The sequence below is a fragment of the Tiliqua scincoides genome, chromosome 2 (genome assembly GCF_035046505.1).
Source record: "Tiliqua scincoides isolate rTilSci1 chromosome 2, rTilSci1.hap2, whole genome shotgun sequence".
Lineage (NCBI taxonomy): Eukaryota > Metazoa > Chordata > Lepidosauria > Squamata > Scincidae > Tiliqua > Tiliqua scincoides.
Genome location: NC_089822.1, coordinates 206,569,129 through 206,594,969, shown reverse-complemented (window position 1 = coordinate 206,594,969; position 25,841 = coordinate 206,569,129). Strand labels below are relative to the sequence as shown.

The window sequence follows — 25,841 nt, the reverse complement described above, 5'->3', positions numbered from 1 at the left end:
GCCTTGGAATGTCTCATTCCACCTTCCTCCCTCTCTTCCCAGGCCCCCATGCCGGCTTGACTCGGTCAGTGCAAACTGCTGATGCAGCAAAGTTGGAAAACTGGAAGTGCAGTTTCCGACTGCATCAGGAGCCTCACTGAGGTTTTCCACGCAATCCTAGAGTAGCGCACGGTCAGCACCCGGGGCGTTTGCCCAGTGTTAGGTCCATTGCTGAATGGAGGTAGGTTGGATAAGTGGGCAAAGAAGGTAATTAATGTTTTACTGGTAGAAGGCAATGCATCATATTGCCTAGAAATGACACCTGTGTAACATCTACTAAAGAAGTGATCCCTTGATTCCATTATTGGATAATTACCTGCTGATATCTAAATTTCTATTATTGGGCAAGGTGCATGTAGTTCTATGTAGTGGTAATCAAATTCCAGGGATTCCTCAATGAAAGTGATTATCTTGACCCCTTTCAGCCTGGCATGTGACCTGGGTTTACGATGAATCAGCCCCACTTGCCTTAGTGGATGGTCAACACCAGGAGCTAAACAACGGGTGTGCACCGCTGATGGATCAGTTGAATCTCACTGCACCTTTTGGTACCATTCACAATGTTATCTTTGTGCACTACCTGGAAGGAATGAGGCTGGGAGCCACTGTACTGCAGTCACTGCAGCCTTCCCAGAGAGCAGGTTCTAGAAAGTGGTGCTACAGGACTCCAGTTCAACAATTTGGCCATTGGCTGATGGTGTCCCACTGGGTTCGATTTTGTCCCTCAAGTTTTTTAACATCTACATGAAAGTTGGGGGCTCTCATCCCAGAGGTTTGGCATTAGGCATCATCATCATGTGGGTGACACCCAGCATTGTATATATATCTACCCTCTCAATCTCCAGAGACTATGGAGGTTCTGAACCAGGAGGTTCTGAACCAGTGTTTGGAAGCAGTGAAGGGCTGGAGTGAACAAGCTAAAATTCAATCCAGGCAAAACAGAGGTTCTCCTATTTTGGAGACCTACTGACTCAGTGTCAATGTATAAGTTTGTGTTGGACAGGGTTGCACTTCCCTCGAAGGATCAGATTCAGTTTTAGCTGATGGCTAGTTTTGCCTGTTTCTGTGTCAGGTAAGTTTGGATATCATGTCAGGCCTTAGCCACTTTATCATTGTACTACTGCAATGCACTTTACGTAGGCTACCCTTGAAGACCTTTCAAATACAGGCAGTCCCCCATACCTGTGGATCCAGTATCTGTGGGTTCAAAATACCTTCAACCCTCTTGCACACCCATTACAAGTACCATTTATTTTCACAATTGTGCTTGCAAGTGTTTCTTCCTTTATATTTTTGCTGAACTGCCTGAACATGCAGGCAATCAGCCTGCATGCTAGAGGGCAAACTTTATGTTAACAGGAAGCAGGAACTCTTGCTTCCTGTTAACATTCAGTTAATTTCCTCTCTGTATTATGCAGGCTGCTTGCCTGCACATTCAGTTCTTCAGTTTGGCAAGAATGTAAAAGAAAAAAACACTTGTGCTGCAAGCACAACTACAAAAATAAATGGTACTTGTAATGGGTGTGGGGGGACCACTTATATAGCATCTCCCCATATCCAGTATCTGCAGGGGGCCTGGTATGTGTCAGGGGTCCCATGGATACTAGGACCTGCCTATACTTCAGCTGAAACAAGATGCATCTGCCATAAGAACATAAAAAGAGTCCCGCTGAATCCAGTGCAAAGGTCCATCTAGTCCAGCTTCCTCTATCTCACAGTGGTTCAATAGATGCCCCAGGAAGCATACAAGTCAACAAGAGATCTGCATCCTGGTGTCACTCCCTTGCATCTGGAATTCTGAGATAACCTATATCTAAAATCAGGATGTTGCACATACCCATCATGGTTTGTAAACTGTGATGGACTTTTCCTCTAGAAATTTGTCCCATCTTCTTTTAAAAGTATCTAGACCAGATGTCATCCAATCCTATTGCAAAGAGTTCCACAGACTAATTGCATGCTGGGTAAAGAAATATTTTCTTTTGTCTGTCCTAACACTCCCAATGCTCAATTTTAGTGGATGACCCCTGGTTGTGTGAGAGGAAAAAGAATATGTCTTGATCTTGCCCCGTGGCACCTTTTTTCTAGTCTAAAGAGTCCCAAATGCTATAGCCTTTACTCATAAGGGAGTTGCCCCAGCCTAGTAATCATTTTGGTCTCTCTCTTCTGCACCTTTTATAGTTCCACTATGTCTTTTGCAGATATGGCAACCAGAACTAGATGCAATACTGCAGATGTGGCTTTACTATCTATTTGTACAATGGCACAATAATATTGGCCATTTTATTCTCATTTTAGGGGCCATTTTATTATTTCCTTTTTAATTATCCCAAGTATGGAACTGGCCTTCTTCACCACCACTGTACGCTGGGTCAACAATTTCATTGATCTGCATCTCTCTTGACCAGTGTGAGGTATTACAATGGTGTCTTGCCTTTATTGATTCAGTTGCACTGCTTACTAGTTACTAGGAGTGATTCATGGTGCTAGTTATTGCCTTTAGAGCCCTAAGTGGCTTGGAGGCAATGTATGTCAGAGACCATTTTAATCTAAGTGAATCCATTAAGAGCAGTGGCATAGCTAATGATTGTGTAGCCTGGTGTCAAGTTCAAAATGTTGCCCCGGAAGTGACGTCACAACCGTAAGTGACATCACACCCAGGCTTTTTAAAAAGTGAAAATTGGGAGGAACCCACCTCTTCCCCCCAGTAGCTCACCACCCACTTGCCCTGCTGCCTCCCCCCAGTCAGTAGCATAGCTAAGGCATATATCTGTTACCTGAGGTCAAAGATTTTGTAGCCCCCCCGCATGACAAAATCAAATTTAATTAATTAAATAAAAAGTTATTGGTTCCATGCTGTATCATAACAACTCTCACTGACACTCATAACAATCAGTCTTACATGTCAGTTTGGAGTTAAGCAAATCCACTTTTTGTTCCACAAGGCAGTTGGGTTTTCATTTTCTGGTTAATTGGCCATAACTTTTGATAGAATGTAGATATTTCAGTGCGGTTTATTGCACTGCATTCAGCATTAAATGACCTATCCAATGATATATAACATGATGGTCATACACACCAAGATTTTTAAAATTTTGGTCACTAGTGTCAAGCTCAGTTTGTTGCCCCCCTAAGCTTGATGCCCAGTGCAACTGCTACCCTCATGCACCCCCTTAGCTATGCCACTGGCTTGGAGAGTGACTCTCTGGTGTACCATATTGCTTTCGGTTGGTGGTAAGGTTTAGTTGGTGATTAGAGGTGTTTGTTTTCATTTATCAAAATAAAGCTATTTTTTGTGAATAAAAACACAGAGCACCATATTTTGCATTTTATAAATAACAAAATTTTTAAACACCTCTATACATAAAGGTTCTAAAGCTCCTAAAATGTATCATAGCCCTGCATTCTCCAGAGGTGACAGTGGAGTGCTGCAACCTGCCACTAGGTGCAAGTGACTGAAGAGCAGGCTGCATCCGCCCAGGGAGCAGACCAACAAGGGAGGGGGCTGGCAGCCTGAGCAGTATTGTTATGGATGTGGGGGGGTGGAAACCTGGAAGAGGTGGTGGCCTGGGCCAAGGGAATCAGAAGCACCTGGCCAGTCATGAGGGGGCTGGTCCTCGGCTCATGTGGGTACGAAGGACTGTCAGCCTCCCGGACCTCTGGATAAAGCAAAGGCCCAAGACCCAGGGGAGGATGGAAAGGAGGCCACTGGAAGGAGCAGCATGGGTGTAGCAACTCCCTCCCTAGTATGACTAAAAAGTTTAAAATGAGATGTAATTTTTTCAATACGATTACTTATTAGCAAACTACGAATGGAGAGCTTCAAATCTGCCTGGCTGGGAATCCCTTAGATGACCTGAGATATGCCGAATTTACAAACTGTTGCTGTTTATTACCATATTCTTGTCAAGGATGCAGTTTTCAAAATGAAAATACTTTCTCTGCTAAGGAATATCAGTGCACCAGAAGGACAAAACTGAATTACTCAAAGTGGTCAGGCTATTTCATTTCTGAATATACTTCCTGAACAACATAACGTAAATTATACAATCGGTAGCAGAACAATTACAGTTGTGTGTCACTTAGTGACAGGGATGTGGATTGGCACCCCCACTGTCAAGTGAGGATTAACACTAAATGAAGCCTCAGAAGACAAGGGGAAGCTGTGCTCCCCTCACTTCTGGAGGCTTTTCTGAGCCTTGCAGAGGCAGCACATGACAGAATGCCCTAACATGCAACAGACAGAACTTCCAGTCTCCCGAGGAAACTGCGCAATTCAGAAATCTCTCAGAATCTCTCACGATTCAGTAAAGCCTCTGGAGGGGAGGGGAGCAGAGCTTGGGGGGGTGTGCAGGGACCAAAGGTGGCATAGCATATGCAGCCCATTACTGGTGGAATGTCACAAAATGATGCTCATTTGTATATTATTACAGCAATTTAATATAGCTAGTAAGTTTTCTTTTATGGGCAGAATACCTAAAAAGTTTTTTATTGGCTAAATAAGCTCATTACTTCACAATATTTTTGCCACTGTTGATTAAGCAACTGGAATATTTTAATTAGAGTAGGGATTGTGTGTTAATGAAAAACCCCTGTTGAAGAAAACTAGGAAATCCAAAATCCATGTTAGTCTCACACTCATTTCTTGGTCTCCAACTGGTATGCAATGTATAAAGAAAGAGCAGATTCATCATTTATGTCCAGCACTTATTTCTCCTCCTGAATTCAGAGGCACACCCAGATGGGTAAATGCAGGATCAATTGCTTCACTAGGATCCTGGTTCTATAACAGTAGTTTAACACTGATGACAAATTTCTGACTGAAAACTCAAAAACTTTTAAACATTCTAAAAAAGAAAAAAAAACTGTTTTCAACTTGCCTGATCTGCTTGCCTTCTCGAACATCATATAAAAAAAAGAATACATCTGCATCCTCCCCAATTGTGTTGTAAGTGAAACTCTTTAGGCTGAGAAAAAAGTGGTGAGGTACCGGCAGACGGCATGCTTCTCCATGACGTGAGCGTATTGTATCTACCTGATTTGGGAAAAGAAAGTAAAGGAGTTATTTCATATGCTAATATTTCAAAGTTATATACTTATTAACATAGTCTAAAATATTATTTCCTTCAAGGAATATCATACTTTCTATTAGATATTCAAGACAAATATTTTTCATTGGTTATTCTGATGCTTAATTGAGTGATCTGTACATTTAACAGTACTCCCAAAATAGATCCGATCATCAGAAAAAAAAGGTGGATTCATATCTCCTGTACACCAGTTGTTTTGCAGAATTGGTGTATCTGAGTTCAGGATGAACAATTCATTACTAACTAATGTATGTTTTTTAGCGACAACACTTTTAAGCCATTTGCTATTGTCTTTTAGAAGGCTACACTGTGATTAGATAGGTGCAAGGTGAGAGAGCCTTATACATTACAGCAACTTCATATCAAAATGGAACATCATGACCAACAGACTCATCAACAGGTCTGTTAGATATATTTCCCTTAGAAATGCTTTGTATTTCTTCTAGATTTGTTCCTCCTGAAAAGTCAGTTTCTAACTATCAGCTGTAAATTGCATTTCACAGTCATATATAGATCCCCCCCAAATGGAATCAACGTGGAGGGTATAGTCACTTCCTTTGGTCCATACAAGGAAACAGCAGCTCAGCCACTGCCTTTCTAATGCTCTGTAATATGGAAAGTAGCTGGGGACTAATTGGAGAATATCTCTACATGTCAAGGGATAGATAAGCTATCTAGCAGTATCTCTCAGAGTCCATTTGAAGGCCTATGAGATGGCAGTGACAGATGCAACCAGACATTTTTTTTAATCAGCGGAAAGTTGCCCAGTCAAATTGTCTCTTGTCATAAATGGCAGTCTACACCACTGCTGGGCAGCAGAATGCAGACCCAGCACTGGAGCTGGTCAAGCGCAGGCTCACACTGGGCTAGCTCAGGTACTGGGCCCAAGGTAAGGGCTCGCAAACGGCACATTTGCAACAGTTTGTGCCGGCAATGAGTTTGTGCACTGTTGAGGATCTGGGCCAAATCATCTGCATCCAGGCCCACCTAGGAACTACTATTAATTTAATTGTAATGTTTTATTGTAACCATGAGAATGTGAACAAAGGGTAATGAGCATGACCACTTGCTCCCTTGAGACTTGTTCATCTTCACTGACCAAAATTAGACTGGATGCATTCTTGATTCAAGCTATAGAGCAGGAATGGGATCCTATGGCCAGGAGAGTGGATCCGGACTGCCACCCGAAGTCATCCGGCCTGCAGTCTCTAGCCCGTCACAGAGGAATGGGTGGCACTTTCCTTGGCGAGCAGCACTGGGGCACTGTGAGGCTGTCTGGTGCATGGCAAATTGGGTAGGAGTAATGAGAGTTGGTGGTGGTATAGGGTATGGGCTGAGGGGAAACAGTGGTAGCCTCATGGGCTTTTTGGTGTGGTGCTAAGTGCAACAAGTACTAATATTTCAAAGTTATTCACTCATTAACATAGTTCCAAATATTACTTTTCCTTCAAGAAATGTCATACTCTCTATTAAATATTCAAGACAAATGTTTTACATTCGATATGATGAAATCTTAATACTGTAATCCTTAATTACTGGTAGGTTATTTTTCAGGATCTGGAGTCTGGTAAAATAAAAAAAAACTATAGTCAGACACCCCCCTAAGTTTAACCCAACTTATCAGAGGGTTGTAGAAAATTCCATGATTTTGGCTCAAACTTGCACTTGACTTATCTGTGAGATTGACTTATGCTCAAGTGCCTGCAGTGCTTCTTGCATTTCTTCCAAAGGCAATGAGCTCTTTTGTGACTGAAACACAAGCAGGTTTATTGCCATAAAACTTCAAAGTGAATATGTCATTTAATTGTGTGTTCAAAGCTCTTTCTTTCAAGTCGAGAACCTTTATTGGCATTAAAACAATAATGAACAAGACATACAATCTACAACAAGGTTCTACTCACAACATAAAATTCAAGTTGGTGGAATACGTGAGGATGTTTTCCTTATGACAGCTAACAAATAGTCAGCAACCAAATCTGTGGTAGCCACAAAATTATCTTCCAGAAGGGAATGCAGGAAATCATCAGGAGAGCCAGAGAGGGCAGACAGAATTGGGTCAAGGAAGGTATCACGAAGTGATCGAAGAGTGGGGCAATGACACAGAATATGAACCACCGTATCGGGTTCCAGGGAACAGAATTTACATGTCCTGCAATCAAGTGGAACATTGCGGAATCTACCCTCAAGAACTGCAGAGGGAAAAATATTGAATCTGGCGAGCATAAAAGCCCACCTCTTGCTTGGGTTGATTAGTTCCCTAAAATAATTGGCAACACGGCGAGAAAATGGTAGCAGGCCAAAGTAATGGGGGGAGCAGGTGGGATTGATGTTGGAAAATAATAACTGGGTTTCGACTTCCGCTCTTTCTTTCACAGCAACCGTCTACTCAGTAATCACATGTCCAGATACTGAAAAGTCTCTCTCAACATCACCATTACCACGTGGCAATGAAAGACAGGCTTTAAATAATTTTGCTACTTCCTTGTATTTTGTGTCATTCAACAAATTCTTTACTGCAAAATGTTTTAAAATCTCCGTTATCGATAACTATGAATGTTTCTGCTCTAATCATCTTCCACTCATTGATCAGGTAGTCTACATGGACATCAAAAGGCATGATCCTTGCCATTTTCAGAAATTTTGCTTCACTGCTGGTAGCTATGATTTTGGATTTTTAAAAGCCCGTTATCATGAAGGACAGAGTCTCTATGTTGCATTTCTCCTGAAGAGGTATTTTTCAGACACAATGAAGTGTTTCTGATATTTTAATTTGAACCTGAAGGCTTCCACTCCTTTTTTTAGCTTGTGCTGGACTTCCTCACATATATATGCTGTGAGGGGCTTTTAAAAATTACTATCAAAAGAAGAGACCTTATTTGACTCAGGTTTGCTAATTCTATTACTAATTTTCGTCAACAGTTCCTCCAAATGCTTGTATAGTACATGAATCATGGGAGTTTCTTATAGGAAAATCAGAGAGTACTCAGAACATATTAGAACTTGAGATGATGAAAAGAATTTCAGTTTTCATCAGAAGATGGTTTTAAGTACGAAGCAATGATTTTGTAGGACTGGTTTTTTCATTAGTGATGACTTTTGCTGTGGTACAAATTCTAGAAAGTATTTTGTTACAGAAGGTCATTGCTGAAGGAGTTGAACAGTTGCTGGTCCTAGTGTCAAACACCTTGAGAAGATATGTTTGATAAGAACATTGGAAGGAAGCTGAAGATCATTTTGAATATTCTGGAAGTTGTCCAATCTTGCTGCTAGCTAGTGCATGAAAAAAATTGTAAACCAATACAACAAATTCAGACACAGATCCCCCAAATTCATTCAGGCCCTTTTGAAACACATTGTGGAGATGGTGAAGTTTACAAGTTCCAATCTGCACATGACCAAAGCTTTTTAATTCTTTAAATTCAGCTGAAGAAGAATAAGCCTAAAAACCTGTTTGTTTACATTTGGTCCATCAGTATCAAGTGTCACAAGTTTGAGTGATGATGAATTGCTGTCATAAGGGCTTCACTTAATTTCTTTTCAAAGTCCTCTGCAGTTGCATGGTCAATAAAAAATGTCCTCAGATGTCTATTTTCCACCGAGACTTGTCAGACCAAAATCAAACTTTGATTGGCAGTTCTTTATGTCTACCATCATCTGTTGTCTCATCAAAATATAAGTTAGAATTCCTCGCATCATCCACTAGTTTATTCCAAAAATAAGGGCCAAGTTCATCTGGTACAAGCTATGCAACTTTGGCTGCAGAAAAAGAAAAAGTAGCGAGATCTAGTTGAGGGAACATAGCTTAAAATGTTTCTTTGATATCAGAGTATAAGAATAGTGATCAACACATTTCATGGTCAGGATCCGTTCTGCAAAAATGGAGACATCCTTCTCACTTTTTAACTTAAGAATTCCAACTCTAGACTGACCTGAATCAGGTCTACATTCTCCATTGCTTCTTGGAAGTTTCTAAAGTTGTATTCTCTGATGCTGAAGAAATAAATTCTGAAGTCGAAGTTGAAGCAGTTGAACAGGTCCTTGTAATGCTAGTTTTAACAGTAAGGGTCCAAGTTTTATTTCACAGTTTTTTAATTTTTTTATGGTAACTTTACTAATTTTTTTTCAAAACCTTTGGTAACATTTTAGAGTCCCAAACGGTACTCAACTCACAAAATTACTGGGTTGGGACACCTCCATGAGTTCCCAAAAACCACTATTTTGAACTTTTCATAATTTAGTTGCAGAGCATTAGTTGTGAGATATCCAATGCAGGCTTTAATCAGTCTTTGTAAGCCTATTTTTGTACAAGACATCAGAGCTATGTCATCAGAATATAAAAGTGAAGGAACATCCACCGATCCCAATTTGGGACAATGAGTGTCAAACTTTCTTAGGAAGGGAGCCAAATCATTGATGAAAAGAATAAACAATATGGGTGGCAGCACACAATCCTGCTTAACCCCCCCCCCCCACACACACACACACTGATTGGGATTGGAGCTAAAAGGTGACCCTGTGGGGATCAGTTCACTTGGCAAGAAGTATTTAGGTGGAGGACACTAATTCTAATAATCTTTTATCAAGTCCCATCTTCTCAAGTTTTTCCCAGAGTCTGTCTCTATCAATAGAGTCAAAAGCAGACTTTAGGTTCAGAAATGCCACATAAAGTTGAGATTTATTTTGAGTCACCTGTTTGAAAATTAAGTGGGACAATATCACACAGTGGTCAATTGTGGACTTATTTGGTGTGAAGCCTGCTTGCTCTGGGACTATGATGTTGTAATCAGATATCCAAGAAGAAAGTTTCCTCAATAAATAGGATGCATACATTTTCCCTGCAACATCCAGAAGGCTTATTGGCCTATAACTAGAGATAAAGTTCTTATTTCCTTTTTTGAAAATAGGGACCAAAATTGATCTAGACCAGGATTCTGCAATTACTCCAAATTTATTGTTTCTTGTGAATAATTCCTCAATGATTGGGGCCCACCAGTCTGGCACTGCTTTATGGATATCTGAGGGAGTTGTGTCTGGGCAAGTTGCTTTTCCCTGGTTTAGCTGGTTAAAATGACCTCGTCCACCAAGACTGCAGGTCAGTCTGGGAGGTCTGGCAGGATAGATGCCTTAACAACAGAGACAGATTTGGATTCATTTAAAAAAATGGATTTAAAGTGTGATTCCCACAATTTAGCTGGAATTGTGGTAATATCAATTGGCTCTTTATAAAAACAACCTGATATAATTTGCCAGAAACTCTTGGCATTTTTAGATCTAACAGCGTTAATTAAGAGTGACCATCTTGCTTCCGTAATACGTAATACGATGGATCGAAACTCTAACAGCTTCCTTCAGGTGGGCAATCAGCTTGAAATATTGGCATAAAAGTGATCTACTATTAGTAGCTCTAAATTTTTTATAAGTGCTGCGAACAGCAGTTTTCAGAGGTAAGTAGATCTGATCAATCTTGGTAGAAACATCTCTCCAACCCTCAACTCTTCGGGGTGAGGGGATCTGACCTAATGTATTTAAGAGAGTAGCTATTAGGTCCTTGAAAAACAGGATAATCCCTGGTTGATCCAAAGTAGACAAGTGAGGGATTTCGTTTGTTTGTATCAATGCACAAAATGAATCCTCAGAGTCTGGGTCCCATTTAAATCTTTTTGTTATGTTTGAGTAGCCATCTTCCTTCAGGATGTTAGCATTATGTTAACAATTTGGAAGATAATCTAAATCACACATCAGAGGTAGATGGTCAATAGACGCCCCAACTTACCTGGAGAGGCCAGGGGAGGGTCCCCAGACTGGCAGCAAAAGCCATGGGAGGAGGGGGAGAGGCTGCCTGGACCCTGGGCAAGCCCACCCAGCTGCCTGTTCCACCAAACACAAGAGAAAGAAGGGAGGCATGGACCAGAGCCCCAGGCCCCTTTAAGGCTCTCACAAAGGAAGTGGGAGGAGGGAGAGGGAAAAAGGTGGAGCAGAGAGGGCTTCATAAGGGAAGCCTGTGATGAGGGCAAGAAGGACATGGTGTGAAGCAGCTCCTGCTGGTGAATACCACCCTCAAGAGACAGAGAGGAGAAGGGTGCTGTAACCCCCTCCCTCTGGTCAGCCAGCTGAGGCTCCTGAGGTACTTCCCTCCACCCTTCGTTAGGCATCCTCCCCCTGCTGGGAAGGCCTGGGAGACTGGGAACAACCGCCCCACCCCCACATGAAGCCCAACAACGTCTAGGCCATTTAGCCAGATAAGGCCATAAGTAAGACAGAATTTAGCTAGAAACAGCCCTGCGGCATTGATTGTTCTAGCTTTTGAATGCCTTTCAAATAGACAGGGCTCTGGCAATATCATGTCTATAGACAAATCTCAAAGTCGGTTAAAAAATGTCAGAATTTTGCCCCACCCTGTGATTAGTAGCTCATAAATGGGAATTTACCAGTCAGGTCATTTATTATACCACTAAGATATACCCATTGCTTTTCTGTTGCAGATTTATCTTTTAAAGGAGGCATATATACATTAATTATCATTATGCTTTGGGGCATTAACTTCAACTTGATCACTCATATTTTGCAAAAACTATCAGTCATGAATAACAACTCATACTTGAAAGCAGGATTCACTAATATGGCAAGGCCTCCAACTGGGCAGCCTTTTACTGCATTCTTCTGTGCAGGCAAAGATATAGAAAAGAACACTTCAAACTTAATAGATCTAATTGCCCAAGTTTCCTGCAGTAAAATAACATCTCAGTCTCTTAAGACAGTGTCTAGCTCTTTTCCCTGTGTCTTTGCAAACCAGCCAGCGATATTCCAAGATAGGATTTTCAGCTGGCCCCATGGGACGCTCTTGGAGCTGTTAAGAGTGAATCTGATGAAACTGAAGTTGAGGGGATTTGAGTGTCTACACCCCTCTTATAACAAGATTTCTTATAACAAGACATTGTGTCTCAGACTCAGGGATAGTGTCCTCCAACAGTTTTGATTTAGTTTCCAAGTTATTCAATGGATTAGCCCCTTCTGTGGCTATCCCAGTTACTAAAAAGGGTTGAGTGTGGTCAGATGTAGAAGATATCTGCAACAACTGACTAGACTGAATATCCTCTAATGATAGCTGAGGTGATTGTGCTGTACCTTCCTCTAGATCAGAAAGTGCTGACTGTTGTTTAGTTGGTGGAAGTGATTTGAATGTTTCTGCCGTTGCTTCCTCCAGCACCACATCCAGTTGGCAAGGGCCACTGATAGTGGACTCCATAGATGGTAAGTCCATAGGTTTGAAAGGAAATTCCATAGGCTCAGGGACCTGAGCCACATTGACAGATGATGACCCTGGGGAGGGGGGCACCCATAAACAGGGGAGGAGGACAAACCTCCCCAAACTGGGGGCTCCCGATGAATCTCAGCCTGAAATGACCATCTCCTGGGGGACCATGTCTGGGAGAGATGTTGGACAGTCTTGTGAAGGAGGTAAGCTCTTAGGTGGTGCAGAAGAAAACAGGAATTTGCCTCACCTGCGTAAGTCTTGTTCCTGGTGGGGGAAGGGGGCATTCCTCATCAAAGGGATTGTCCCTCGCTGCTGCTGGAGGCAGGGCCAAAGAAAAAGTGGTGGAGCTCCACAAGCACAGGATCCAGTCCCCAGACACTACTACGGTGACAGGATCCTCATACACACTACTGTAACTGTTTGCAAACTTGCATCACAACTGTACTCTTGAAAATTGCTTTGCACATAAATAGGTTTAATACCCCAGAAACAGAAGGGTTTGAACAAGGGAAATAGGTCATAGGAAAACCTTAAATACCACCTTGCATCTATGTTTATGCAGTAGAGGGAGTGATCCCCTGAAGTGTGGTGGGTGGAATGCCCCCTGCCTCCACCGGGAACAAGACTTACCCAGGTAAGGCAAATTGCTGTTTTCCCTGGTGGAGGCGGGGGCATTCCTCACCAATGGGATCTACCAGAGCAGTATCCCTTGGGAGGCAGTTAGATCACTCACTCTCACACCTTCAGTACCCTCTGGAGAACTTTCTTCCTGAAGGAAGCCTCTGCGGAGGCTGATAGATTTGCCTTGTAGTGCTTAAAGAAAAAGTGTGAGGTGATGACCATGTGACAGCCCTGCATATAAACCTAGAGCTATGCCACACTTTCAAATGCTGCCTAAACAGCTGCCATCTAATGGAAATAAGCCTTTAAACCACCTGGAGGTTGTAAACCAGCTGCCTTGTACACCATCAGGATGCGAACTCTAAGCCACTTAGCTAGAGTTACCAGCGACACCTTCTCGACCATGGTAAGTTAGAGAGAGTGTCCATCTTCCTGAATGGGTGAGTGCGTTCTGTATTTGGAAGCTTAGGACTCTTCTGACACATAGTGTGTGCCAAGCCTTTTCCCTTGTATGTTTCGGATTAGGACAAAATGATGGTAAAAGTAGTTCTTGCTCTCAATGAAAAATTGAATTAATTTTGGGTAAGAAAAATGAGTCAATCCTAAGTACCATGGTGTGTGGAATACACATAAATCAGGATGGATAAGGCCCCCCATTCAGATACCCGTCTTTCCAATGTTATAGCTACTAGAAAGGCAGTTTTATATGACAGGACTTCATGGGACTATGGCCACAGGCTCGAAGGAAGGACTCATTAAAGATGTTAGGACTCTGTTCAGATCCCAATTTGGAAGCCTATGGGGGAATGTTCGGTAACACTACCCCTCTGAGAAAATGTTCGGGGTGAGGTCTGAAGATAGGCAGATAGACCCACCCCTGCCCCTTGGATGCCTTGGAGAGCCACTACTTGACGATCTAGCGAACTAGTTCTAAGCTCCTTGACTAAGCCATCCTGGAGAAACTCCAAGATAACAAACACATCAGGTGAGGTAGGAGAGAAAACCTTATCCCTGCACCCATCCCTAAAGGTTTTCCAGGTGGTCCTATACACATTTCAAGCACTCAGAGGGTAGCCTGGGCTTTATAACCCTATCGGAGAAGCCCAATTGGTGCAATTCCAACTTTTCAACTGCCACACTGCCAATTGGAATCTGTGTGGTTGTAGGTATTGTAAAGGGTCTTGTTAGATCTGGCCAGACTGGAATCTCCCAAGGTTCCTGTCTTAATAGCTGCATTAAGTTAATAATTAATAATAGTTGTATTAAGGGGCAGGAGGTCTGGTCTAGAGGATAGAGCCTCCATTTGCCTGAACATAACATCCACAGGTCGCCAGTTCGAGGCCACCGGCACCATGCGACCTTGAAGCAGCTGACAAGCTGAGTCGAGTTATTCCATCTGCTCTGAGCGTGAGAGGATGGAGGTCAGAATGTGAAACCAGATCAGACAGAAACATCTGAATGTTGTGGTTCTTGAAAGATAGAACCTTCTTTCAATTGTAAAAATCCCTACGGGGATTTAAATAGCCTGCCTATGTAAACCGCCTTGAATAAAGTCTGAGGAGAGATCTGACGACCAAGAAAGGCGGTATATAAATACCTGTATTATTATTGTATTATTTAAGTTTGGGTACCAACCTGGTCACTTTTGTGCCACCAGAACAACTTAGGAGCCCCTGAGGTCAAGGGCTTCGATAGTGTATCCACCACTTCCACTTCCTTGTCTCTTACCCTGGAGTAGAATTTGTTAAGTTGCAAGTTTTCTGCAGTAGCAAACTCTTACAAGTAGCAAACTACCTACTATGGGTGTCCAAATCTGGTCCTCAGCTTCTGGATGCAACCTGCACTCTGTTTCCGAGAGGCTCCATCTGTGTAGGCAGTCTGCCTCTATGTTCTTCTCTCCTGCTAGGTGATAAGTTGTGAGTGTGTTTTGTTTTGTTTTTGTGGATGCTGTCTGTTCTTACTAGAACATGACAATGGCAGAAATTAGGTTTGAGATGAAAACAGAGCAAGACAGACAGGTCTCAGCTCCAGGAGACTCCAGCTCCAGCATCAGCTTGGAGACATCTCCTGAAAGGAATAATGACCCTGAATCACTGTGCCATTTAGTTGGGCCCTCCAACCAAATATGCTGACATCTGTGGTCAGGATTACTTGTTGCCAATCCTGCAGGTTCACCTCTTGGACAGTTGTCCATTGTACACCCACCACTGCAAATTGCTCTTCAGGGGTGGTGGAATCAGAGAGTGGAAGTGGCATCTCCTCTCTATCTTCTTGAGTGGGACTAGAGACACTCCTGAAGAGTTCTGGTGTGGAACTGGGTCTAGTTGACCAGCTGGTGACAGAACCAGCATTCATAGCAGGTGGACCAGCGTCATGATATCTGCCTACTTGACTGAGAATCTGGAGGATTGTGTCTGTGACCCTCTGTCATCTCTCTGTTGGCAAAAAGGCATGGAAAATGTGGGTTTTGAAAAATACTCCCAGGTGTTCCAGTATCTGGATGGGAACCAGTGAACTGTTTGACTGGATTATCACAAAACCATGAGTTTGCAAGCAGAGCACCATCTGGTGCGTGTTGAGCTCTGCTTGCTCCCTGGATGACACCTTTATTTAAAAGTCAACCAGGTGAGGGAAAAGAAACAGTCCCCTCTGCCTGAGATACGCTTTTGTGAACCCCCTTGGTAGGTCATTAACCCAAAGGGAAAGGTATGGTACTGAAAATGTGAGGATTTGTAGGACACCTCAGATACCTTCTGTGATTTTACAAAAACAGTTCAACCACCTTAGATCTAGGATTCCATGCCTCTCTCCATTCCGCTTCAGTACTGAAAGAACACCAAGTAAACCCTGGTACCTTTCTCAGCAGAGGGAACTGCCTCTATTGCCCCAATATGAGGTGGATGGTATATGGCTGATAGGATAGCTGCATGTTTATTTGCATCCCTTGATTTTGAGATCTGCCAGAACCTGTCCCTCAGTTTCCTTACAAATTCCAAGGAATAGTCTTTGGAGACATGTCTTCAGGAACCATGCGTCCAATATCGTGTTGCAGCAGGTTCACACATAATCCTGAAACCTAGCCTGCACCTTGGGTGAGAAACCCCTGTGCGTGTCATCATGCCAACCTGTCTCTAGCTTCATTCCCTGCCTTGGAAGAATGGGAATGCTGGAACTTTCTGTGGAAGTTCCCAAATTTGTGCCATTTGGGGTTGAATTTGGACAGCTCTCTGTTCCTTCTTTCAAGATGAAAGGGGCAAAAGCTCTGGTTGGTTTTAGTCTTCCCTGTCTTGGAAGCTGTGGAAAGTGCTCTGTTTTTGTCCTTGTTTCAATGAGAACAAGGTCTAATGCTTGCCAAATAACTTAGATCTGGAGAATAGGGTCCCCAGTAATCTACTTTGAGATTGCACAGCCACAAATTTCTTATGGCCACCACACTGGAGGTGGTAGCTTTAGAACAAATAGTCAGCTGAGAAAGCAGCTGGCAAGGATACCTTTTCCAAAGTGTCTTGATTGGTTCAGATAAGGTGTTGTTGTTCCTCCCAGAAATTGGTGGCTCTGGAGAAAAACAAATTGGCTGCTGAGGCTCTGAGAGAAAACGAAATAGTCTAGAAAGCAGCTACACCTCAATTCATTTGTTGCATGGGACACAAGGGCCATGTTGCCCATCTGAAGGGATCAAGGCCTGAGAAGACAGTGCTGCAGCAGGTGCATCCATTCGTTGATGGTACCTTGAGTTTATCTAAGATTCCCTTAGGAAGAGACTAAAACTTACTCATGTGTTTGGTTTCTCACTAGCCATGCAGTGAGGAGGACCACTTCATCTCCATCATTATAGGATGGGTTCTGGAAAAAGGCATCTCTGCTGGCCTCAGTGGACCCTGAGGAAAGAGACTTTCTGGAGAAAGAAGTTAGAGTTGCAGCACTGGCTCTCATTCTGAGGCTTTAGGGCTGAATGGCTTAATAACCTTATCAAATATCCTGGAAAAACTCCCTCTGGAAAGAGGTTTTTTCCACTGATGTGAGCTACCGCAGTCTCCACATCCTCACCATTTATTTTTTTTTTTTTTTGGTCCTTTACTGAGGAATGGGCAACTCTGAATCTGAGGAGTCAGATTGGCCTAAACATTGTGAGGGAGAGGTGGAAGGGACAGGGTTCCTCAGTGTCTGAGGCTGCTTTCCCTTTTCCGACCTTGGTCTTTCAGTTGTTTAGGGAGATTGAGCAGACCCTGCGAGGCTAGCTTGCCATCAATCAAGCCCTTGAGCCACAGCGCCCAGGACGGGAGGAACAGGGGTGCCAGCAGTACCACTGCTTGACTCCTTAAGTTTATTAGCACCTCTAGGCTATATATATATAAATATATATTACCACACTGAACAGCCGAAGAACAACAATCTGGCTGTTCACTGGACCATTTATGAGGGAAAAACAGAGGCTGGGTAAAAAGAACAGGAAAACAAACCCCTTACTGGGTTACTCACTGCATATGAGGAAACTGTTGCCCGCTGAGATACAAAATGACACCCGCTGAAGTAAAAAAAAACAGAGCCGGTGCTTGTGAGCTCTGGGAATGCTGATGGAGAGTCCTGCCTGATTGCTCCTGACACTGCAATAGTGCCTTGATGGAGGGGTTTGCCTCTGTTGCTCAACCTGCTGCCACCTCAGAGGTGCAGACCAGGCACTGTCAGCTCCAACCGCAGAGGTAAAAAATGGCATCCGTTGAGGTAAAAGACAGAGCCAATGTTTGTGAGCATTGGGCAGGCTGTGGGCATGCTGATGGAGAGCCCTGCCCGACTGCTCCTGACACTGCAATAGTGCTTGTGATCAAGGTGTCTCCCTCAGTTGCTCAAACCTGCCGCCACTTCAGAGAGGTGCACACCAGGCACTGTGAGCCCAAACAGCTGAGGTAAAAAACAGAGCCGATGCTTGTGAGCGTTGGGCAGGCTCTGGGCACGCTGACGGAGAGTCCTGCCTGATTGCTCCTGACACTGCAATAGTGCCTTGATGGAGGGATCTGCCTCTGTTGCTCAACCTGCCGCCACCTCAGAGAGGCGCAGACCAGGCACTGTCAGCTCCAACTGCTGAGGTAAAAAATGGCGCCCGCAGAGGTAATAGCATACCTGATGCTTGTGAGCATTGGACAGGCTCTGTGTGCTTATGGAAAGTCCTGTCTGATCGCCCCCAAACACTGCAATAGTGCCGGGTAAATCCAGGGGTCTGCCGCTGACCCCCAAACCTGCCGCCACCTCAGAGAGGCGCAGACCAGGCACTGCCAGCCCAAGCAGCAATTTCTCTCACAGCGGGAGAAATGGTGAAAAAAGCGGCAGTTAATGTTTCTGTGGTGAAGAGAGCCAGGCCTCAGTCACATCTGTAAGATAAAAACGCTCCTTTCTCTCCGGAACTCAACGGACCCGACCTCACTGAGGAGGGGAGTTGAGACAGGCTGAAGAGAACCATTTTCCCTTCGCTGTGAAATCGCTGAGGAGGAGCTCCCAAAGAGATGACCAAACTCCAGCGAGGCAGGGGCGGTCTGGGGACTGGATCCCTGTGCTTGTGGCGCCCCGCCCACCTTTTCGTTGGCCCTGCCTCCAGCAGCAGTGAGAGACAATCCCATTGGTGAGGAATGCCCCCGCCTCCACCAGGGAACAGGGGGTCAGCATAATGTCTGTTAGTTCTTGCCAGACCATCTCCACCTTCTTGACCATTCGCAGTTGCTCCCGTTGGGGAAGAACTCTAAATGCTTCCAGGGCCTCCCTGGTCAGTGTGTCCTTATCGATGTCCAGCTGTAGAAATAGATCTATAGACTTGAAGCTTGTGTCACGGAAGCTTGTGTTGGGAAAGCCAATTTTCTGAGGTGCAATCATAGCACAAACAGTACATAACCCTTCAGTGTCACTTATAAATTTTGCCCGTGTTCCAATTTGATGTCCAAGTGAAGACAACTTTGAAGAAAAACCTACATAGCAATGATGAACGGCAAAAACCATTAGTATGCCTTTAAGAATTCAAGCAGGAACTGTAGCAACCAATGTTTACGAAGATGGCACTTCCCCATTTTCACTTAACAAAGTTAAACTTTTGACCTAATTTTTTTGTACTTTCTTTAAGCACCTATAACCAAAAGAAAAATATTAGTATAAAATAATAATAATAGTCCTTTACAAGGAAAGAACCAACAAGAGACTGTTTAACGTTATACCAAATGTCACAGATACACCCTTCTGTAATGGTGAGTCTTGCCTCACAAACATTTTAGAATTCTTTGAAAAGGTCAACAGGCATGTGGATGCAGGAGAACCTATGGATATTATATATCTGGATTTTAGGAAGACATTTGATACGGTCCCTCACCAAAGGCTGCTGGGAAAACTCCAAAGACAGGGAATAAGAGGGCAGGTCCTCTTATGGAATTGGTTGAGGACCAGAAAACAGAGAGTGAGTGTCAATGGAAAATTTTCACAAAAGCACCTCCTTTATAGGACACCTCTCTTATGAGGCAAGTCTACAGCGTTTGGAGCTCTTCAGTCTAGAAAAAAGGCACCTGAGGGGGGACATGACTGAGGGCACAATCCCATGAATGTTTACTCAGAAGTAAGCCCCATTATGTCTTAATAGGTCTTACTCCCAGGAAAGTGTGCATAGGATTGCAACCTGAGATGTATAAAATTACGCATATGTATAGAATGGATAGAGGGATGTTCTCTCACACAATACCAGAACCAAGGGACATCTACTAAAATATTAGGAGAGTTAGAACAGAGAGAAAAAAAATAATTCTTTAATACTTTAATCACCAGAGCTAGATGAATCTCGGAGCCTCAATATTTACACAGAGAATATGCACATGAACCCAGAGCCTTACAACAAAAGGGATACAAGAAACAAGAAATTAACAGAGCATTATGACCCAGATGAAAATGACAGTGCAAGAAAATGCTACCAGAACAAAAATATTTTTGCCTTGTATCTGGAACATCATGGATAAGACTGAGAGGATATTGGAGAAAGCCAACTTCAGACCCATCTAGAGACCTACCAAAAAGATATCTCAGGCACTGAGATCCACGAAAGATAAAAGACCAGCACTTTCCATGGCTGGTGTCTCATATTCCTTGTGTGGAAAAGTCTACATAGGGACCACAAATAGGGGGGTGCTTACAAGAGTAAAGGAACATGAAGTTAAATACACTTGAATAAAAAACTTTGAAGAAAAACCAACATGGCAATGATGAACAGGTGAAGAGTGTTAGTATGTCTTTAAGAATTCAAGCAGGAACTGGCAGTTAAGCTGGTGGCCAGCTAACAGTTGAGAGGACGCAAATTCTTTGTAACCCCTGAAGATGCTTTCCACAGCTGAAATGGAAACATTTGGACTAGATCCTATAATGTACTTTAACTCGTGGCTTAAAGATTCGAGAAACATTTCAAATTATGTTTTGAACTCATCCAGCCACAATGTTTGTTGAAATCTTTGTTTGGATTCTATAACCCAACAGTAAAAGTGACACTTGAACACTCTAGTAACATAGTTGATGAACTTCAGACATTTTGCTTCTCTCAAAACTGTGATTTTGTTGCATTGCACTAAATACACTTTACATAATTCGGAGCTTGATATTTAGAGGAAGTATATACAATTCCTACATGCAGTATCAGTACAGAGCTACATGCCATATCAGATATAATCTGGCATCCTCACCACTGTCAGAAAAAAGCAATTAGGCAGAGTCAATGATTAAAGCTTCTGCAATAAAAAGTAAGACAACATCCATACTCTAGTATGGTTGAACAAATAGTTCTAAATATTAATACATACAATTTCTTTAATATATGTTATGAATTACCTCATGATGAGGAAAGAGACTAGGATGCTGCAGCTTATCTTACCTGTGATGTGCTCTGTTGCACACTATGTCTACTGGATAGATGCTGTGAAGATAAAAAAGAGTTATTAATTTATTTAAAATATTTTTATTCCAGTTTTCCCCTCACCATCGAGAGGAAGCACAAATTGGCATACAATTTTTTTCAACATATTAGTAATAGTCCAGTAAAAGAGGTCAAATAAATTCACAAATGCTGTTAAAAGCATAATAATTCTCCTCCTATTCATTGAGCGTTGGTGCCTCTGTGAGGAGGAAGGACATAATTCACACTTAAGTAGGCGGCAGCAATTAGAGGTCGCAATGTTGGATCATTACCTTGCTGCCTTTCTTGTATCCTCTTCCTTCACCTCATAGAATTTGGTTTGACAGCATAATAATCATTGCACTAGTTCATGAAAATTTATGTACCTATAAACAGGTCTTTATTTAGAAGAGTACACAACTGACAGTCCAATCCTACGTGCTGAAAATTCTAGCATAAGGGTGTCAAACCCATTTCATACCGAGGGCTGAATAGCATTCATGATGCCTCCTGAGGGCCGAATGTAATGTCATTAAACAGGTCATAACCAAAAATTAACTTTTACTCACTTAGGAACTTATTAGCTACAAATGACAGAAGAGAAAAATATGCAAATCTTGATCATATTTCAAGATATGGGAGAGCTCAATTTTCATGTGGGTTGCTCTTTCAGCAGTAACACCTCAGCACTGCTCAACACCTGACAGCCTGAGAGCCAGATAAAAAGCTTCCGTGGGCTGCATCCGGCCGCTGGACCTTATGTTCGACAACCCTGCTTTAGGGTTGAACGCGTTTCGGCAGTGCTGGCTGATGAAAAGCAGCTGTAAAATGCTTTCTGGTAGCGTGCTGAGTAGCCTACTGAAGCAAAGGCCTGCTGAGACAGGTAAGGTAGCAGGGGAGACAGAAAGGGACGGGGGAGGATGGAATGGGGGCAGGAAGGAGGTGACACTGGGCAGGGAGGCTGTGGGAGTGATTGGATCCGGCAGTGATTGTGCACACCAGATCTTAAAACAAAAGCTAACAAGGCTAACACAAAGACCAGGCAGAGGAAGGTCATCTGGGTTAAAAAAAGCCATCTCAGGACAATAATGAACCCCAAGTGTATTATTAAAAACCAAACCCACAATAGTGACTGCAGGGTGAAGAGATGTAACAATCCAGAGTTACCCATGAATGTAGACTAGGCAGACAAAGGGTTAAAATGTAACTAGTTTATTAAAAGTCTAACAAAAATGGAATTTAACAATATGGGGTAGGGAACCTGGGTAGTAAAATTACCTGAGTTTGGCTGCAGAACACAATGAAAAGCTTTCATGAAATTGATGCAGTAACCAGTAATATCCAGCAGATGGAGCTGGGATGCTACTCAAAACTCAAATGTATCTGTGCACTATCTATTAGACAGTCCCTAATTTAAACTACTTACATTGCTGAAGGAATTCCAGGGCCCAATTCTATCCAACTTTCCAACTCTGATGCAGACACAATGAAAACCGGATGTAAGGGAATAAATGTTCCTTCACCTTAAGGAGGCCTCCATGACTGCCCCCACTACATGATACAGCGCATGCCCCACTGGCACAGTTGCAGTAGTGCTAGCTGTGCATCGCTTAGCAACCTGCCAACTAAGGACCGACTGATATACAACGGTGGTAGTTGGCAGCGATTTTAAAAAGCAATGTAGAAATTGCTTACTAGGTATTGGGATGCCTCTTAGAAGGCCATGGAGGTCTCCTCCATGATGTGCAGGGTCTCTGCAGGCCTCAGAATGGCCCAGCTAGACATTTCTAGCTTTTGGAAGTGCCTTCCAGAGTGGCTTCTGTGGGCCATTTTGAGGCCATGTGCGACACTGAGGAGGCCTCCAGTGTCTTCTAAGAGGCATCCCGACACTGGATAGGTCATTTCTGTTTAGCGATAAAGTCCCTTAACAACTTTGCTGGGATGATGTCACCAAGTTACCTGATTTGCGAAGTGGAACCCACCTGGTCACTCCATCCCATTTCCTTGATCTAGGTAGACAGTTTTGCTAGCCAATGGGCAAAGTAGCTGTGTTGCTAAACAGAATAGCTGTCCTAAACAAAAACAGTGAATTCAAATCTAGCACATGCTTAGGAAATAATGGAGTTTCCAAACAAAGGTTGCTTGCAAAGAATCCCCAACAGCTATCTAGGCTGCTTAACAAGCATAGGAGCTTTTGCAGTTTTAAAAAGTGTCCAAAAATACAATTTGACAAAAAAAAATAGGGGAAAAACAGGGATTCATGGCAGTGTGTGTAGCTAAGAAATGCACATCCACTGCCAATTACTGCTTCCCAAATATTTGTCTACATGATCATACAAGAGATTTATTCAGAACACAACTAAGAAGGAAGTATTTTGTTACAAAACACAGGAGTAATCCGTCTGTTACTAAGCTTCATTACCAGTACGCTAACTAAAAATTTAATCATTCTCCTGTATATAGAGAACACTAGCCTCTGACTGAAAGTCCAGAGATTAATGAATCAACAGAACATTAAATTTTTGTGTTATGAAAGAGCAACACCAGAAATTCTAAATCTGAGGATGATCCTGTTTTTAAAGCTTTTCATGCTAAAAGACTAATGTTAACAATTAGAAAATGGACTGCAAGTCTCCTACTGCGCCTATTTAATCTGCAGAAGGAAGATTTAAATAGTAATCCAAATTGGAAAGGTTTTAAGGTTTTCTATCATAATGACATTTTTCATGCCTCGTTCCAGACATGTGTAACTTGCAGTTTTTACGTTTGGTTATTTTTATTAGGATTATTTAAAACACAGTTATCAAATCAGGAGGTATTAGATATTAGAAATACAGGAGACAAATTCCCATATCCCACCATCAAAACCATACAAATTTAGAACATAAAAGTGGCCCCACTGCTTTTAGACCCATCTATCCCAACTTTCTATTTCTAAAAGTAGCCAGTGACATACCTCCAGAAGTTATAATAGCCATTCCTTGTTTGTCCTCCAAAACTAGATATTCAGAAGCATACTGCTTCTGAAAAAAATGACTCCATTTAGCTATCATGATTAATAGCCACTGACCAATCTAACTTATTAAGTGGTAGACAACCTAACAAATGGATTTAATCCTGATTCTCAGAGTATAGGAGAAATGCTCAAATAGTGTGATTGTTGCCTCGGTCCCTAGCGGAAGATGCTGACTCTTTAGGTCCTGTGCTACTGAAGCAACTGCTCACCAAAAACAAAGGCTGCAATCATATGGAAAATTACCCAGGATCAATATTCAACAATTTAGCTTTACTCACTTTAGGACTTCAGTCCTGAAGTCCTAAAGTGCTGCAAAGATATCATTGTCACTGAGCTGCATGAAATCCTCTGTCTCTGCTGGAGAGAAGGGGGAGTACCTCAAGACATGAGGGATGCAAACATCCCGCTGTACAAGAACAAAGGCGATAGGGATGACTGCAACAACTACCGCAGCATCTCTCTCCTTAGCTGTAGTTGTAGGAAAGCTGTTTGCCCGAGTTGCACTGAAGAGGCTCCAGGTACTTGCAGAGAGCGTCTATCCAGAATCGCAGTGCGGATTCCTAGCCAACAGGTCCACCACTGATATGGTATTCTCCCTTAGACAACTGCAGGAGAAATGCAGGGAACAACGACAGCCACTCTTTATAGCCTTCATAGATCTCACAAAGGCTTTCGATCTGGTCAGCAGGTACGGCCTCTTCAAGATTCTCCCCAAGATCGGATGTCCACCCAGGCTCCTCAGCATCATCAGATCTTTCCACAAGGACATGAAGGGCACTGCTGTCTTCGATGGCTCCACATCAGACCCCTCTGACATCCGAAGCAGAGTGAAGCAGGGCTGTGTTCTTGCGCCAACCTTGTTTGGGATTTTCTTCGCTGTCCTGCTGAAGCATGCCTTTGGAACTGCAACAGAAGGCATCTATCTCCAGACCAGATCAGACGGAAAGCTCTTCAACCTCTCCAGACTGAGAGCAAAGTCCAAAGTCCAAAGTCCAGCTGAAATGTCTGTGTGACTTCCTCTTTGCCAACGATGCAGCTGTCACTACCCACTCTGCCAAAGATCTCCAGCAGCTCATGGATTGTTTTAGCAAGGCCTGCCAAGATTTTGGACTGATGATCAGCCTTAAGAAAACACCGGTTCAGGATGTGGATTCACCTCCCTGCATTACAATCTCTGTGCATGAACTGGAGGTTGTCCATGACTTTGTGTACCTTGGCTCAACGATCTCCGACACTCTTTCTCTTGATACCAAACTAAACAAACACATCGGTAAAGCAGCTACCACGTTTTCCAGACTCACAAAGAGAGTCTGGTCCAACAAGAAGTTGACAGAACATAAGGAGATCCAGGTCTACAAAGCTTGTGTCCTGAGTACACTTCTGTACTGCAGCAAGTCATGGACTCTTTGCTCGCAACAGGAGAGGAAACTGAACGCTTTCCACGTGCGCTGCCTCCGACGCATCCTTGGCATCACCTGGCAGGACAAAGTTCCAAACAACACAGTCCTGGAACGAGCTGGAATCCCTAGCACGTATGCACTGCTGAAACAGAGACACCTGTGTTGGCTTGTTCATGTCGTGAGAATGGATGATGGCCGGATCCCAAAGAATCTCCTCTATGGAGAACTCGTGCAAGGAAAGCGCCCTACAGGTAGACCACAGCTGCGATACAAGGACATCTGCAAGAGGGATCTGAAGGCCTTAGGAGTGGACCTCAACAGGTGTGAAACCCTGGCCTCTGAGCGGCCCGCTTGGAGGCAGGCAGTGCAGCATGGCCTTTTCCAGTTTGAAGAGACACTTGGTCAACAGACTGAGGCAAAGAGGCAGGCCCATAGCCAGGGAGACAGACCAGGGACAGACTGCATTTGCTCCCAGTGTGGGATTGTCACTCCCAAATCAGCCTTTTCAGCCACA

The 25,841-nt window shown here is 43.2% G+C and overlaps 1 protein-coding gene across 5 annotated transcripts in view; it reads right to left on the bottom strand.

The window, feature by feature from the left end:
* DOCK3 (dedicator of cytokinesis 3) overlaps positions 1-25,841 on the bottom strand; it is a 282,465-nt gene that overhangs the window by 201,504 nt on the left and 55,120 nt on the right. For all 5 annotated transcript variants that reach the window (XM_066613546.1, XM_066613549.1, XM_066613547.1 and 2 more), the window contains exons 8-9: positions 20,891-20,932; positions 4,920-5,074 (exon numbers count right to left, since the gene is read on the bottom strand). In XM_066613546.1, the coding sequence (XP_066469643.1) occupies positions 4,920-5,074; positions 20,891-20,932 (197 nt within the window). The remainder of the gene's footprint in view (positions 1-4,919; positions 5,075-20,890; positions 20,933-25,841) is intronic.